The following is a 15,781-nucleotide window of genomic DNA, read 5'->3' on the forward strand; positions in this document are numbered from 1 at the left end:
AGACTGCAGGGTTGAGGAGTGTATGACATACAGAGTGCAGGGTTTATGGGTGCACTATGTACAGAGTGCAGAGATAAGTAGTACATGGTGTGCAGAGTTCAGGGGTACGCTGTGTACAGACTGCAGGGTTGAGGAGTGTATGACATACAGAGTGCAGGGTTTATGGGTGCACTATGTACAGAGTGCAGAGATAAGTAGTACATGGTGTGCAGAGTTCAGGGGTACGCTGTGTACAGACTGCAGGGATAAAGAGTGTATGACATACAGAGTGCAGGGTTTATGGGTGCACTATGTACAGAGTGCAGAGATAAGTAGTACATGGTGTGCAGAGTTCAGGGGTACGCTTATGTACAGACTGCAGGGTTGAGGAGTGTATGACATACAGAGTGCAGGGTATATGGGTGCACTATGTACAGAGTGCAGAGATAAGTAGTACATGGTGTGCAGAGTTCAGGGGTGCGCTGTGTACAGACTGCAGGGTTGAGGAGTGTATGACATACAGAGTGCAGGGTATATGGGTGCGCTATGTACAGAGTGCAGAGATAAGAAGTATGTAGTGTGCAAAGTTCAGGAGTGTGCGGAGTAGAGAGTGCCCCCACCGCCCAAAAAGCTTCCTTACATCTCATCTGCCTGGCTCTAGTACCTCCGGGCAGTGTAGGTGGCTCCATGTCCCTCACTTAAAGGGAAATCATTGGTCGACACTGTTGTGCCCTGTTGCAATTGCATGCAGTGCAGGGTTGAGGAGTGTATGACATACAGAGTGGAGGGTATATGGGTGCGCTATGTACAGAGTGCAGAGATAAGAAGTATGTAGTGTGCAAGGTTCAGGAGTGTGCGGAGTAGAGAGTGCCCCCACCACCCAAAAAGCTTCCTTACATCTCATCTGCCTGGCTCTAGTACCTCCCGGGAGTGTAGGTGGCTCCATGTCTCTCTCTCTCACTTGAAGGGAAATCATTGGTCGGCACTGCTGTGCCCTGCTGCAAGTGCATGCAGGGTAGGCAGGGATCTGCAGAGTTCCACAACGTTCCAGCTGAAAAAAGCACTGGGTACGAGGGCCAGATGAAATGGCCTGGAGGGCCCGATTCGGCCCGCGGGCCTTGTGTTTGACACCTCGACCCTAGCTGCTGTATACTAGATAAATACCAGGAATTTACAATTCATAGACCCATCCAGTGGCGCCCCGCAGGTATAATATATAGCTGCTCCGTGTGCCTCTCTCCTTTCTCACAGCCCCGATTGTCAGTGTAGGCTCCAGCAGAGCCATAAACCTGTCATATATAATTAATATAGATACGTTCGGGATAGGCCAATCACCTCTTTGGACTTATCACATAGTGTGCCTTCTATTTTTACAATGTGGCTGAATTCCTGAAATTCAGCTTAAACATTTTTGGATATTTCGAATTTTGGATTCTGGATATTCGGCACAAGAATTTGGAGTTCCCTGATCCCTCCCCAACTGCAATCCATCCATGCTTTGAGGCAGCAAATCTATGAAGCCATCTCCACCATGTTTCAAAGCTTGGTTGAATGGTTGTTGTTGATAGACTGCTTCTTATCTCTTTAAACATGCATTTACCAAAAAAAAATTGCAGTCTCAACCGTCCATAGAAAATTTTTGTGAAAGCCCCATGAGGTCTTCAGAAAACTTGGGAGCCCCAACTATTCTTGTTGAACAGCAGTGTCCTCCTCCATAGTAAAGTCCCATGAACACCACTTGTTCAGAGTTTTCCTTATAGTAGACTCATGAACGTTTATATTATCAAGTGCCAAAGATGCCTTCAGGTCCTTTGCCGTCACCCTAGGGTTCTCCGACAAATGTTTGAGAATCGTACAACGTGCCTTGGCGCCGATCTTTGTAGGACGCCCGCTCCTAGGGAGAGTGGCAACAGTGCTGAATTTTTTCCATTTATAGACAATCTGCCTGACTGTGGACTGGTGCAAATCCAAGTCTTTGGCAATCCTTTTGTAACCCTTTCCACTCTTATGAGCTTCAACAACTTGTCTCCTGAGGTCCTCTGAGATCTCTCTGGATCGGCCTATATTGAACTTTAACATGTCCCATCCCTGTTTGTGCTGAGTGACAGGAGAGTCTTGAACGAGAACAGTCTCATCATTTCCCAGATCTCTTTCCCCAGAAGATGTATCTTCTTCTGAAGACACATGTTCTTCTTCTTTCTCAGATGTGTCTGCTTCCCTGGAGGACACATGTTCTTTTTTCCTAGATGTGTATGATTCCCTGGAGGACACCTGTTCTTTTTTAGATTTGTCTGCTTCCCTGGAGGACACATGTTCTTTTCCTTTCCCAGATGTGTCTGCTTCCCTGGAGGACACGTGTTCTTTTCCTTTCCCAGATGTGTCTGCTTCCCTGGAGGACACATGTTCTTTTCCTTTCCCAGATGTGTCTGCTTTCCTGGAGGACACATGTTCTTTTCCTTTCCCAGATGTGTCTGCTTCCCTGGAGGACACATGTTCTTTTCCTTTCCCAGATGTGTCTGCTTCCCTGGAGGACACATGTTCTTTTCCTTTCCCAAATGTGTCTGCTTCCCTGAAGGACACATGTTCTTTTCCTTTCCTAGATGTGTCCGCTTCCCTGGAGGACGCATGTTCTTTTTCTTTCCCAGATGTGTCTGCTTCCCTGGAGGACACATGTTCTTCTCCTTTCCCAGATATGTCTGCTTCCCTGGAGGACACATGTTCTTCTCCTTTCCCAGATATGTCTTCTTCCCCGGAGGACACATGTTCTTCTCCTTTCCCAGATATGTCTTCTTCCCCGGAGGACACATGTTCTTCTTTCACCTGAATGTCTCTTTTTTTTGCTGCAAATCTGCCATGACCATCAAACTTTTCCTTCTCACAAGAGTCAGGATTTGAGGTTTTTGTTTGGCCACCGAGTGCAGTAACTGTGGTACGGTAGGTGGTCTCTCTTTCAACAGATGCAGATATGTGAAACGTTCTTCCAGCAGACCGCCTTTTCCGCTTATTACGAAGGCCATCTTCACAGAGACTTCTGTCACTTTTATCCTCCATCTTTTCGACAGGATTGTGAAAAATCTCCAAAATTTTCTTAGAGAGCCATCTACCAGAAAAAGATGAAGATGAAAACATTCAATGCCAACTATATATACATATATGGTGACACAGTCAAAAAAGTTTAAGCCAACCTTACCCAAGAAGAAGAAAACAAAATGTGATGTGCCCTTGTGCTTCTGTCTCCTAGTTCATTAGTAATCTTTCCCCTTCGATACCTCCCCACCCCCATCATAATCTTCTTTTGCAGTTGGGTTAATAGAGCTAAAGGAGCTGTCATCAGGAGTGCCCAACACTGCCCGTCCTTTCCGCCCAGCATCTCCATTTATAGAAGCCATACTACAGCTTTTATAGGTGAAACACAATCTATGAATGGAAGGGGTGGACCTTTCAATCAATCGCCCTTCCTCTGTTCATAGAAATAGTTACATCTTCTATAATGGGCGGAGCTGAGCAGAAAGGGTGGGCATACTCTTGATGACAGCTCCTCAGTTAAAATAACACCCGCCGCAATGGAGGATTGCATTGGCAAGGGTGGGCACTCTCATCGGTTTAGGTAAAGAACGTCTATTTTCGCCGCCGCTGCTTTGCGGCAAGGTAACCACTTCCGGACCGTCCGCCGCAGTTATACGTCGCTACTTTGACATTAAATACTGGGGTCATGGCAGCAGATAGCTTCCATTAACCAGGTATTTTTTTTTTTTTACAGGGTGGGCGGTCCTCTTTCTCATAAAAGTGGTCCCAGCAGTGGATTCACCTTAATGGGCGGCGGCAGAAGTGCCCCCTCCCGGTCATTTTCCCCTGTTTACCGGAGCCGTCGGTAGCGGGGAAAACAATCTGGTCCTTTCCCCTCCTAGGCAGGAAGTTGGGTGAGGGCAAGCTGGCCCCCCACTCCACTTTATGGCGTTGGATGACCGGAGAGACGTCATACGTCGCTTCCTAGCCACAGTTTTAAAGAGCCCATTTTTTTTCTCCATCATGAAAAAAATTCCTTTTTTTTTTCTTTTTTAGTGTAGATGTGAGATGTGAGGTTTTTTTGACCCCGGATCTCACATTAAAGAGGACCTGTCATGCTTATTTCTACTACAAGGAATGTTTACACTCCTTGTAATAGGCATAAAAGTGATAAAAACATTTTTAAAAAAAAAAAGGTACAGTGTAAAAAATTAAATAAAAGGTAAAATTAGGAAGAAAAAAAATGTTTTTTTTTTTTAAGGGACTGAAATGAAATGAAATAAAATAAAAGGTAAAATAAAGAAGAAAAACATTTTTTTTTTTAAAGAGAAAGTGTACAATGAAATAAAATAAAAGGTATAATAAAGAAGAATTTTTTTTAAGGGACAGTGTAAAATGAAATAAAAGGTAAAATAAAGAAGAATTTTTTTTTTTTTTAAGGGACAGTGTAAAATGAAATAAAATAAAAAGGTAAAATAAAGAAGATTTTTTTTTTTAAGGGACAGTGTAAAATGAAATAAAATAAAAAAAAAGGTAAAATAAAGAAGAAGAAAACTTTTTTTTTTTTTAAGGGACAGTGTAAAATGAAATAAAATAAAGAAGATTTTTTTTAAGGGACAGTGTAAAATGAAATAAAACAAAAAGGTAAAATAAAGAAGACATTTTTTTTTAAGGGACAGTGTAAAATGAAATAAAATAAAAAAAAAAGAAGAAAACTTTTTTTTTTTTTAAGGGACAGTGTAAAATGAAATAAAATAAAGGTAAAATAAAGAAGAATTTTTTTTATGGGACAGTGTAAAATGAAATGAAAGGTAAAATAAAAAAAAGATTTTTTTTTTAAGGGAGAGTGTAAAATGAAATAAAAGGTAAAATAAAGAAGATTTTTTTTTTTTTTTTTTTTTAAGGGACAGTGTAAAATGAAATAAAAGGTAAAATAAAGAAGATTTTTTTTAAGGGACAGTGTAAAATGAAATAAAATAAAAAGGTAAAATAAAGAAGAATTTTTTTTTTTGAAAGGGTCAGTGTAAAATGAAATAAAAGGGAAAATAAAGAAGAATTTTTTTTTAAGGGACAGTGTAAAATGAAATAAAATAAAAAGGTAAAATAAAGAAGAATTTTTTTTTTTTTGAAAGGGTCAGTGTAAAATGAAATAAAAGGGAAAATAAAGAAGAATTTTTTTTAAGGGACAGTGTAAAAGCAAATATATAATAAAAGGTAAAATAAAGAAGATTTTTTTTTTTAAAGGGACAGTGTAAAATGAAATAAAATAAAAGGTAAAATAAAGACTTTTTTTTTTTTTTTTTTAAGGGACAGTGTAAAATGAAATAAAAGGTAAATTAAAGAAGAAATTTTTTTTTTTTTTAAAGCGCCCCGTCCCTCCCAGCTCGCGCTCAGAAGCCAATGCACACGCAAGTCACGCCCACATATGTAAACGTCGTTCAAACCACACATGTGAGGTATCGCCGCGATCGTTAGAGCGAGAGCAATAATTCTAACGCTAGAACTCCTCAGTAACTCTAAACCGGTAACCTGTAGAATTTTTTAAAGCGTCGCTTATGGGGATTTTTAAGTACCAATGTTTGTCGCCAATTCCACGAGCGTGCGCAATTTTGAAGCGTGACATGTTGGGTATCTATTTACTTGGAGTAACATTATCTTTCACATCATAGAAAAAATTGGGCTAACTTTACTGTTTTATTATTTTTTATTTTTTTTCCAAAAACAATTTTTATTAGAATTTTTCCAAGTATTATTTTTTAATTAAAGAAAAAGTGTATTTTTTTTTTTTAATTGCGTTTGTAAGACCGCAGTGCAAATACGGTGTGATAAAAAATATTGCAACGATCTCCATTTTATTCTCTAAGGTCTCTGCTAAAAAAAAAAAAAAATCACACATATATATATATATATATACATACATACATATATAATGTTTTTTTTATATATATATATATAAAATGTTTGGGGGTTCTAAGTAATTTACCACAAAAAAAAAAGATTATTTTAACTTGTAAACAAGTGTCAGAAATAGTCCCGGTCCTTACGTGGTTAAACAACTTGTCGCACTCAGCAGGTGGTACCACCGCTAAACGCAGTCCATTAAAGTGAATGGGGCAAGCTGTACCCGTGCGCATTGTGGCTCGCCATTTTTAGGGTTAAAGCAGGCAGCGCCTCACTACCTGTCAATTATTTTATTCTATTTTTTGCACCAGCAGCCATTCCAGCACTGCAGCCTCCAAATAACCCAGGGATTCCATACTTCTGAAGGGTCAGATGCCAGAGTCCCCCCCTATAGCACGCCGTGGTCCCATCCTCTGACCCCTACATCATTAGGACTTGGCAGTGAGGTGGGGTCAGCAGAAGATACCACAGCATGCAACAGGGGGGGAACACAGCCATCAACATCTCCTGGATGTGTTCTAAACAGACCAATGGCGGCCAGGAGCCAAAGTCCTTAGACAACCTTCTGTTATCTGAGTCCATAACATGGAAGCTGTCACCCGGGCAACAGTACAAACCATCAGTTCAGACACCCGCCTCCCCGTACAGCCATGACTCCCTCTACCTGATTCCACCGGTCACATTCTCCCCAGTCTTCCCTCTGCGTTTATTCTAGCGGGCGGCGTCATCAGCCTGGCCCCGCTTCCGAGCGTTAAAATATAGATCATGTGAACAAACGTCGGCTGCCTGCTGCGCATGTGCGAGAATTCTGCTGCCATAGCGACAGGAAACGCTCCTGCTGAGACAGGAAAGAGTTCAGCGGCCATATTGGAGAAGGGCAATTTGGCCAAATAAAAGAGAAAGATATAGAAATAGACACAATGCGTGCTGACTTTTAGGAAGTCATCTTTTTATCTTTAACATAATGATAAAATATAACAGCAAAACTTATTATAACAATAATCATCATAAGTAAAATAAACATGAAATAAAAATAAGAATAAACTAATAATTAATACTATTAATAGTAGTATTTATATATATATTTTTTATTAATATCATTAATAGTATTATTATCATTTTATAAAATTATTATTATCAGTAGTATATGTATTATTATGTTTATTATTATAATTATATTTAATATTATTAATGTATTATTATTATTATATTTATTTTTTATTATTTTTATTATCTATTATTATTATTTTTGTTATTATTATTATTATTCAGTACTAATAATATTTTTTGTACTAGTATTAGGCCCCGTTCACACAGGGGCGATCCGACTTCGGGGGGCGACCTCCGAGGTCGCGGTGCGAGCAGCGCGCCGCGACCTCGGAGCGGCCGCCACGGACTTCATAACATTGAAGTCTATGGCGGTCGCCTCCGGGTCTCCCCAAAGAAGCTCCGGACCCTTTTTTTAAGTCGGAGCGACTTGTGTCGCTCCTATTAGAACGGGTCCGCAGCTTCTCTATGGAAAGCGACCTACGGCGACCTGTGAGGCGACCAGGTCGCCTCACAGTGGTCGCCTCACAGGTCGCCTTAGTGTGAACGGGGACTTAGTCGTAGAATATTTATTAATATTATTATTGTGTCAGGAGCCAGCCTGCCGTAGTATATATACAGGAGGCAGTTGGGAACCGGTTAAAGATTGACCGATGTCTCCAGGGGGTCCTTAAATGGTGGGGGCCCTTGCGGTGTATCCCGTCTCCACTATCCTATTATCTTGCTCTCAGATCTCTAATAGATGCTGGCGCTGTGATGAGGGTGAAAGGACCATATTTGGTGGACCTGCTCTAAAATCCAACCCTTTTTGGAAATCCATACATGAGACGATCCTCACTGTCGCCTCAGAAAATATCACAGGAATGGTACCATAGACTGATAAACTGAAGGGATCTTTTTATTGTAAAAGCCTGCTTCGTTCGTCCCCATGGTCAAGGAGTTTACAAATCTTAGGGGATAGCAGGAGAGCTCAGGGTGGTGTGTTTTCGGCTTTGTAGGAAGTTAATTAAAATATCCAGGGCTCAGGAGCTTTTAAAATGGCGCTGCATGTCTAGTGGCCAGCCAGACAGCAATGACGCTTATGCCCCGTACACACGTACCGATCGTCGGCCGTAAATATTCGGCCGACGACCGATTGTAAGCTTGTTAGTATGATGCTGCCGACAGCCGACAGCGCATTTTCGGCCCGAACAGAATCTGTAGTGCAGGCATTAAAATTTTTGTTGGCCAACACCAGAACGGCCGATTGTTCGCCAGTCAGTACAGAATTCGGCCGACAGACAGCAGATTAGCAAGACTGGGCATGCTCAGAAAAGAAAAAAGACAAGGAAAGTTAACCATCACATGACATCACTTCTGCAGTCGGCTGTTGTTGGCCGACAAAATTCGTGTGCAGTCTTTTGCAGTTTTCAACAGACAAGACAGCCCTGGACAAAAGACGGCCGATCGTTCGGCTGACGATCGGTACGTGTGTACGGGGCTTAAGAGTTCCAGTACATGTGTATGCAACAATGTCTGACAGCGATCGCTCCCCGCTGAAAGAGAACGACCGTCTGCTGTTGAGCTCCTGTGATCCTTCTATATAGGAACACAGGTCTCTATGGTCATTTCACATGCCCCTCCCCCATACAGTTAGAATCACTCCCCTAGGCTCACACCTAACCCTTTGATCACCCCTAGGTTGACCCCTTCCCTGCCAGTGTCATTATTACAGTAACAGTGCCTATTTTTAGCACTGATTACTGTAGTAAGGTCACTGGTCCCCCCAAAAGTGTCGAAAAGGTCAGTTAGGGGTCCGATCTGTCCGCCGCAATGTCGCAGTCCCGCTAAAAATCGCTGATCGCTGCCTATACTATAAGGCTACGTTCACATGTGGGCGTAGCGGATCACGGGCAGAATCCCTGCGATTCTGCCCGCAATCCAGAATCATTGCACAAACCAATCAAAATGCGCTAATTGTGATTTTTTTTTTGCAAAAAATATGTAGCAGACAACAAATTGGCCTAAAAGGATGACAAAAATTGATTTTTACATTTTTTTGGTGGGAATTTTCTATAGCAAAAAGTGAAAAATATTGTTTTTTTTTTCAGAATTGTCGCTCTTTGTTTTGTTTATAGCGGAAAAAAATTAAAATCGCACAGGTGATCAAATACCACCAAAAGAAAGCTCTGTTTGTGGGAAAAATAGGACATCAATTTTATTGGGGTACAGCGTCGCGCGACCGTGCAATTGTCAGTTAAAGTTACACAGTGCCGAATCGCAAAAAAAAAAAAAAAGCAAACACCTGAAAGACAAACACATAATGAGCTAGTATGCATCGCATACTAGCTCATTATGAAATACTTACCTAAGAACGAAACCCTGCAAAGTGCCGACCGCTCACCTCTCTCACGGGTGACATGTTGTGTCGCTCTTCTTCCGGGTTTGCGGCATCCGCAAAAATATCAGTCAAGGGTCCGATCTGTCCGCCGCAATGTCGCAGTCCCGCAAAAAAATCGCAGATCGCCGCCATTACGCGTTAAAATAAAAAAACAAAAATGACAGAAATCTTTCCCTTAGTTAGTAAACGCAATAACTTTTGCGCAAACCAATCAAAATACTCTTATTGTGATTTTTTTTACCAAACATAGGTAGCAGAAAACAAATTGGCCAAAAATTTAAAAACATTTAGATTTTTACATTTTTTTTTTGGGGGGGGGGGGAATTTCATATAAAAAATGTGAAAAATATTATTTTTTCAAAATGTACGCTCTTTTTTTGTTTATAGCGCAAAAAGTAAAAATCGCACAGGTGATCAAATACCACCAAAGGAAAGCTCTGTTTGTGGGAAAAAAAGGACGTAAATTTTGTTTGGGTACAGCGTCGCACGACCGCGCAATTGTCAGTTAAAGTCGCACAGTTCCGAATCGCAAAAGTGGCCTGGACGTAAGACCGCAAAATCCTCCGGTGGTAAAGTGGTTAAGGGGGCAAATCCTTCCCGGTCCAGAAGGTCCTGTTGAAACGATCAAGTGTCTCCTTTCTCGATTTCTTCTTTGTTTTTAAGCTTTTATTATCCTGCTGCCAAGTACATCTATATACGCTTGAGCTCTCTGGGGAACAAGGAGGAATGAGGAAGGAGAGGAGGCACGAGTGGACCCAGGAGATACGGACACATCCTCTGGTGGGGGAGACCACCTAAGCCCGGCTGATCCCCGTTGTCGTAAGACAAGAGAGGATCCACGTCATCTGGTGAGTTTTTCTGTCACTTCCCAAGCACTTGTGGTGTCCTTGGTCTTCGTCTTGGTTTTGGTCCTCTGCATGAGGTAGCAGTGCAGTCTTCTTCTCCTGGGATTCATAGAATACTTTGACCTGAAACTTCAACCTATGTTTGGACTTATTAGAGTTTTTTGGATTGTCTCACCTTGTATAACATTTTATTCTTTCTGGTAAACCAGCATAGTTTGTGTCTTTTGGCTATTTAAAATCCTTTTTTGATCACATGCATGCATCATTATAGTTTGTACTAGGCAATTTAGTACACACTTCCACTATTTATTATTTATTCTTGTGTACCTTTCTATGTATTGGGGGCAAAACTATATACAGGGCTTTTTTTCAGCAGGAACGCGTGGAACGCAGTTCCGGCACCTCCAGCACTGAATGTATGTAATAGCAAGGGGTGTGTTGGAGGGTCTCTTGATGCTGGCTGCTTGGGGATCTATTGTCACTGGTAGAGATCTGGTATTGTGTGAAACAGGTTAGTTTTACCCTACTGATGATGTGTACTATGTAACTATAGAGGAGAAGCGTTTTAACCTCAGGCAACGTAGGGGGTTCTTTACTGTTAGGGCTACAAGATTGTTGAATTCTCTACCACAAGAGGTGGTTTCTGCGGGAAGTATGGTGGCTTTCAAAAGACTCTTGGACGTACATCTCAAGGCTCAGAACATTAAGGGGTATGAGAGATGATTACGGCCACACACACCTACACAGGTTGAACTGGATGGACTGTTGTCTTTATTCAACCTCAACTACTATGTAACTATGTATGTAACTATTGTTGCTGCTGGGGGATCTATTGATGCTGGGGGGTCTTATGTTGTTGGTAGGGATCTCCTGTTGAGGTAGAGGTCTATTGTTGGCTTATCTATTGATACTGGTTGCTGGGAGAGCCGTTTTTGCTACTGGAGGGGGGTCTAATGTTTCTGGGGTGGATCTTTTGTTGCTGGGTGAGGAATTTTGTTGTGCGTGGGAGGTGGGTAGGGGGTGGAACCAAGGGACAATGCTCAGAGGTGGGAAGTGGGTGGAGACAAGGGGTGATTCAGAAGGGGGGGGGAGTTCCTGCACCTATTCTCCGAGAAAAAAAGCCCTGACTATATATAATACTTTTTCACCATCCACTGGTTTATAGTACACATTCTATTACAATTTTTGGTTTTAGGAGCCTACTAGGTATATATATATATTGTTTAATTTCAGCAAGCGTAGACCTGTGGGGGTAGGTGTTCCACCTCTCCCCCCCTTTTTTTCCCAACTAGTTAGCAACTGAAAGACGGGCCACTCCAGCATGAGGCCCCCAATTCATCCCAGAAAGTGTATTGTCCAACAGGTCAGAGCTGCTCCTGGTACAAATCCTGGTTAAATAATACATCACAGAATCTGTCCGACTTAATTCTGTTTATTACCTATAAATGAACTCTAAATAACAAAAGTAAGGAAGAGCATTTCAGAAACAAGAAACAAAACAGGGCTAAGCTACATGGCAGCTACAGATCACACATTAGTACATATCAAAGCCTTATCTGGACTGTGCCCTATATAGGAGTCATTCCACCTCCAGGAAGGGACTTCTCAATGACCCAAGTGCTCAAGATATTAGGCCACGTTTATATGGGCAATGATGTGACCCCAAAGTGCAATTTAAGTTAATACTTTTATTTTCTTTTTGGCGAACAGTTCAACATTTTGTACTGATCTATAAATTAGAACCCCCCCCCCCCCCCCCGTTAAATGCAAAAATGTTTGCAGACTGCTCCGTTTTGGCACTCGTGTTCAATCCTGAAAAAATTCACACTGACATTCTTCCCTTCTAAATACTACGTCACGGCTGCAGCATTAAAGGCAAATTAACAAATGCTCTGATTAAGGCTGACCAAACATGGGTCAAACTTCAAAAGAATATTCTTTCGAAAATCAGAAATGTTGTGCGTTTTGTGATTCGATGGTGCCACCATTGATTTTGAAAAATTAGATCAACCCAGCCTTCTGTTTGACCTCCCATTGCTACAGAAAATAATTTTCGTGGCTGGGAATCTTCTTTTCTTTCCGGGAATTTTCTTTCCTTGCACTCGCATTTCTTTTTTAGTTATATTTCTAATTTATTTTAATAATTTTCATGTCTGGAAATCTTTTCTTTCCAGGAATTTTCTTTTCTTGCACTCGCATTTCTTTTTCAGTTATATTTCTCGCACGATTCTCCCATCATCGATTCAAAAATCGTTAGTTTTTCAGAAAATTTCCAACATGGCCGATCACTCAAATTCAATGACTGCACCAAAATCATCTGTTGCTGTGGCCCACAAATGGTGCAAAATTCGAACGGAAATTCTTAGATAAGATTTTCAAAAGAAAATGCTTTTGAAATTCGAACCATGTATGGCCGGCCTAAAGCACGGCCGCAGCATTAAAAGGCAAATTAACAAATGCTCTGATTAAGGCTGACCAAACATGGGTCAAATTTCAAAAGAATATTCTTTCGTAAATCAGAAATTTTGTGCGTTTTGTGATTCGATGGTGCCACCATTGATTTCGAAAAATTCGACCAACCAAGCCTTCAGTTTCATCTCATATTGCTACAGAAAATAATTTTAGTGGCTGGGAATCTTCTTTTCTTTCTGAAATTTTCTTTTCTTGCACTCGCATTTCTTTTTCAGTTATATTTCTCGCATCATCGATTAGAAAATCGTTAGTTTTTCTGAAAATTTCCAACATGGCCAATCACTCAAATTCAATGACTGCACCAAAATTGTCTGTTGCTGTGGCTCACAAATGGTGCAAAATTCAAACGAAAATTCTTAGATAAGATTTTCAAAAGAAAATGCTTTTGAAATTCGAACCATGTATGGCCGGCCTAAAGCACGGCCGCAGCATTAAAGGCAAATTAACAAATGCTCTGATTAAGGCTGACCAAACATGGGTCAAATTTCAAAAGAATATTCTTTCGAAAATCAGAAATTTTGTGCGTTTTGTGATTCGATGGTGCCACCATTGATTTAAAAAAATTAGACCAACCAAGCCTTCAGTTTGACCTCCCATTGCTACAGAATATAATTTTCGTGGCTGGGAATCTTCTTTTCTTTCCGAAATTTTCTTTCCTTGCACTCACATTTCTTTTTTAGTTATATTTCTAATTTATTTTAATAATTTTCATGTCTGGAAATCTTTTCTTTCCAGGAATTTTCTTTTCTTGCACTCGCATTTCTTTTTCAGTTATATTTCTCGCACGATTCTCCCATCATCGATTCAAAAATCGTTAGTTTTTCAGAAAATTTCCAACATGGCCGATCACTCAAATTCAATGACTGCACCAAAATCATCTGTTGCTGTGGCCCACAAATGGTGCAAAATTCGAACGGAAATTCTTAGATAAGATTTTCAAAAGAAAATGCTTTTGAAATTCGAACCATGTATGGCCGGCCTAAAGCACGGCCGCAGCATTAAAGGCAAATTAACAAATGCTCTGATTAAGGCTGACCAAACATGGGTCAAATTTCATAAGAATATTCTTTCGTAAATCAGAAATTTTGTGCGTTTTGTGATTCGATGGTGCCACCATTGATTTCGAAAAATTAGACCAACCAAGCCTTCAGTTTGACCTCCCATTACTACAGAAAATAATATTCGTGGCTGGGAATCTTCTTTTCTTTCCGAAATTTTCTTTCCTTGCACTCGCATTTCTTTTTCAGTTATATTTCTCACACGATCCTCCCATCATCGATTAGAAAATCATTCGTTTTTCAGAAAATTTCCAACATGGCCGATCACTCAAATTCAATGACTGCACCAAAATTGTCTGTTGCTGTGGCCCACAAATGGTGAAAATTTGAACGAAAATTCTTAGATAAGATTTTCAAAAGAAAATGCTTTTGAAATTCGAACCATGTATGGCCGGCCTAAAGCACGGCCGCAGCATTAAAGGCAAATTAACAAATGCTTTGATTAAGGCTGACCAAACATGGGTCAAATTTCAAAAGAATATTCTTTCGAAAAATCTGAAATTTTGTGCGTTTTGTGATTCGATGGTGCCACCATTGATTTCAAAGATTCGACCAACCAAGCCTTCAGTTTCATCTCATATTGCTACAGAAAATAATTTTCGTGGCTGGAAATCTTCTTTTCTTTCCGGGAATTTTCTTTTCTTGCACTCGCATTTCTTTTTCAGTTATATTTCTCGCACGATTCTCCCATCATCGATTAGAAAATCGTTTGTTTTTCAGAAAATTTCCAACATGGCCGATCACTCAAATTCAATGACTGCACCAAAATCTTTTTTTGCTGTGGGGAGTTGTATGATTTCACCTAACAAAACACAGAACAGTAGGGGGTGTGTCCAGTAGAGGTGTGGTTAAAAGGGCACAAAAAATAATGTTTGGAAGTACGATTTTCGAATCACATTGATGGTACACTTGCATGATGTACACGAGTGCCGCTTGCGTTTATCGCATGATAAATCGTTCGAAATTCGCATAGTGTATGGCCTGCTTAAAGGCCCGTACACACGATAAGAAAATCTGTAGGAAAAATTCGTCCGATGACCGATCTGCCGATTTTCGGATTGCTAGTATGGTGCTTTCGACAGCCGACTCCGACTTTTCGGCTGACAAAATCCTGATGTGCAGGCTATAAAATTTTTGTCGTCCGTCAAAACAACATCTGATTTTTGTCTCATTAGTACAGATTTCGACGGAAAAAAATCTTAAGAGCAAGACTAGGCATGCTCAGAGACGAAAGAACACATAGAAATCAATCCAACACATGACATCACTTCTGAAGTAGAATTCTGTCGTAGGGGAAAACTTGTATGAAAATAACCTCTTCACTTTCCACATCAGACTAGCATGCCACAAAAAACGGACGACAGATCGATCGATAATCTGTCGAATTTCGAAATCAATGGTGGCACCATCCAATCACAAAACGCACAAAATTTCTGATGTTCGAAAGAATGTTCTTTAGAAATTCGACACATGTATGGCCTGCCTAACACAAAATTATGATAATTATAGGTCAGTGATGGTGAACCTTGGCACCCCAGATGTTTTGGCACTACATTTCCCATGATGCTCAACAACACTGCAAAGTGCATGAGCATCATGGGAAATGTAGTTCCAAAACATCTGGGGTGCCAAGGTTCACCATCACTGTTATAGGTTGTGTGTACAAACCCTAAAACGGCAAAATGAGGAGAGGGTTCAGTCTCCTGCCCGGTCTTTATTGCTATCCAGGGAGGTAAATCCCCCACTTGTCATTGACAAGCCAAGGTTGGCTTTTCAAGGCTTTCAGTTAATTCTTCATAATTCCTTATGAATTCCTCCTAAGGATACGGGACAAAAACATTCTGTATCATCTGCCCCGTAGGACTGAATATATGAGGATATCCTTGGGCCAGTAACAACAGTAGCTCAGCTTTTCTGAAGGTGGGATATTTCCATCAACCAGCTTTCGAAGTAGCATGGAGAGCTTGAAGGGGATTAAAACTTTCCCCCCCGAAAACCATTATGGGTGTTTTTGCTCTTAATTAGCATGATGGACTTGGTACCTTACCCACTTGCAGCCTGCCTACAGTACATGTACTGCAGGCAGCAGCTAC

At 40.8% G+C, this 15,781-nt stretch overlaps 1 protein-coding gene across 1 annotated transcript; it reads right to left on the reverse strand.

Moving 5' to 3' along the window:
- Positions 1-1,627: 1,627 nt before the first annotated feature.
- LOC309562743 (uncharacterized protein) lies at positions 1,628-3,063 on the reverse strand. Its single transcript, XM_082267032.1, has one exon. It carries the CDS (start codon positions 3,028-3,030, stop codon positions 1,663-1,665), a length of 1,368 nt encoding a protein of 455 aa, XP_082123158.1. The 5' UTR covers positions 3,031-3,063; the 3' UTR covers positions 1,628-1,662.
- Between the last annotated feature and the right edge of the window lie 12,718 nt (positions 3,064-15,781).

Source organism: Pelophylax lessonae (genome assembly GCF_965119305.1).
Source record: "Pelophylax lessonae genome assembly, chromosome: 9".
Taxonomy (NCBI): domain Eukaryota; kingdom Metazoa; phylum Chordata; class Amphibia; order Anura; family Ranidae; genus Pelophylax; species Pelophylax lessonae.

Coding starts and splice junctions, on each gene's coding strand:
- LOC309562743 (XM_082267032.1), bottom strand. CDS start 3,030: ATGGAGGATAAAAGTGACAGAAGTCTCTGTGAAGATGGCCTTCGTAAT.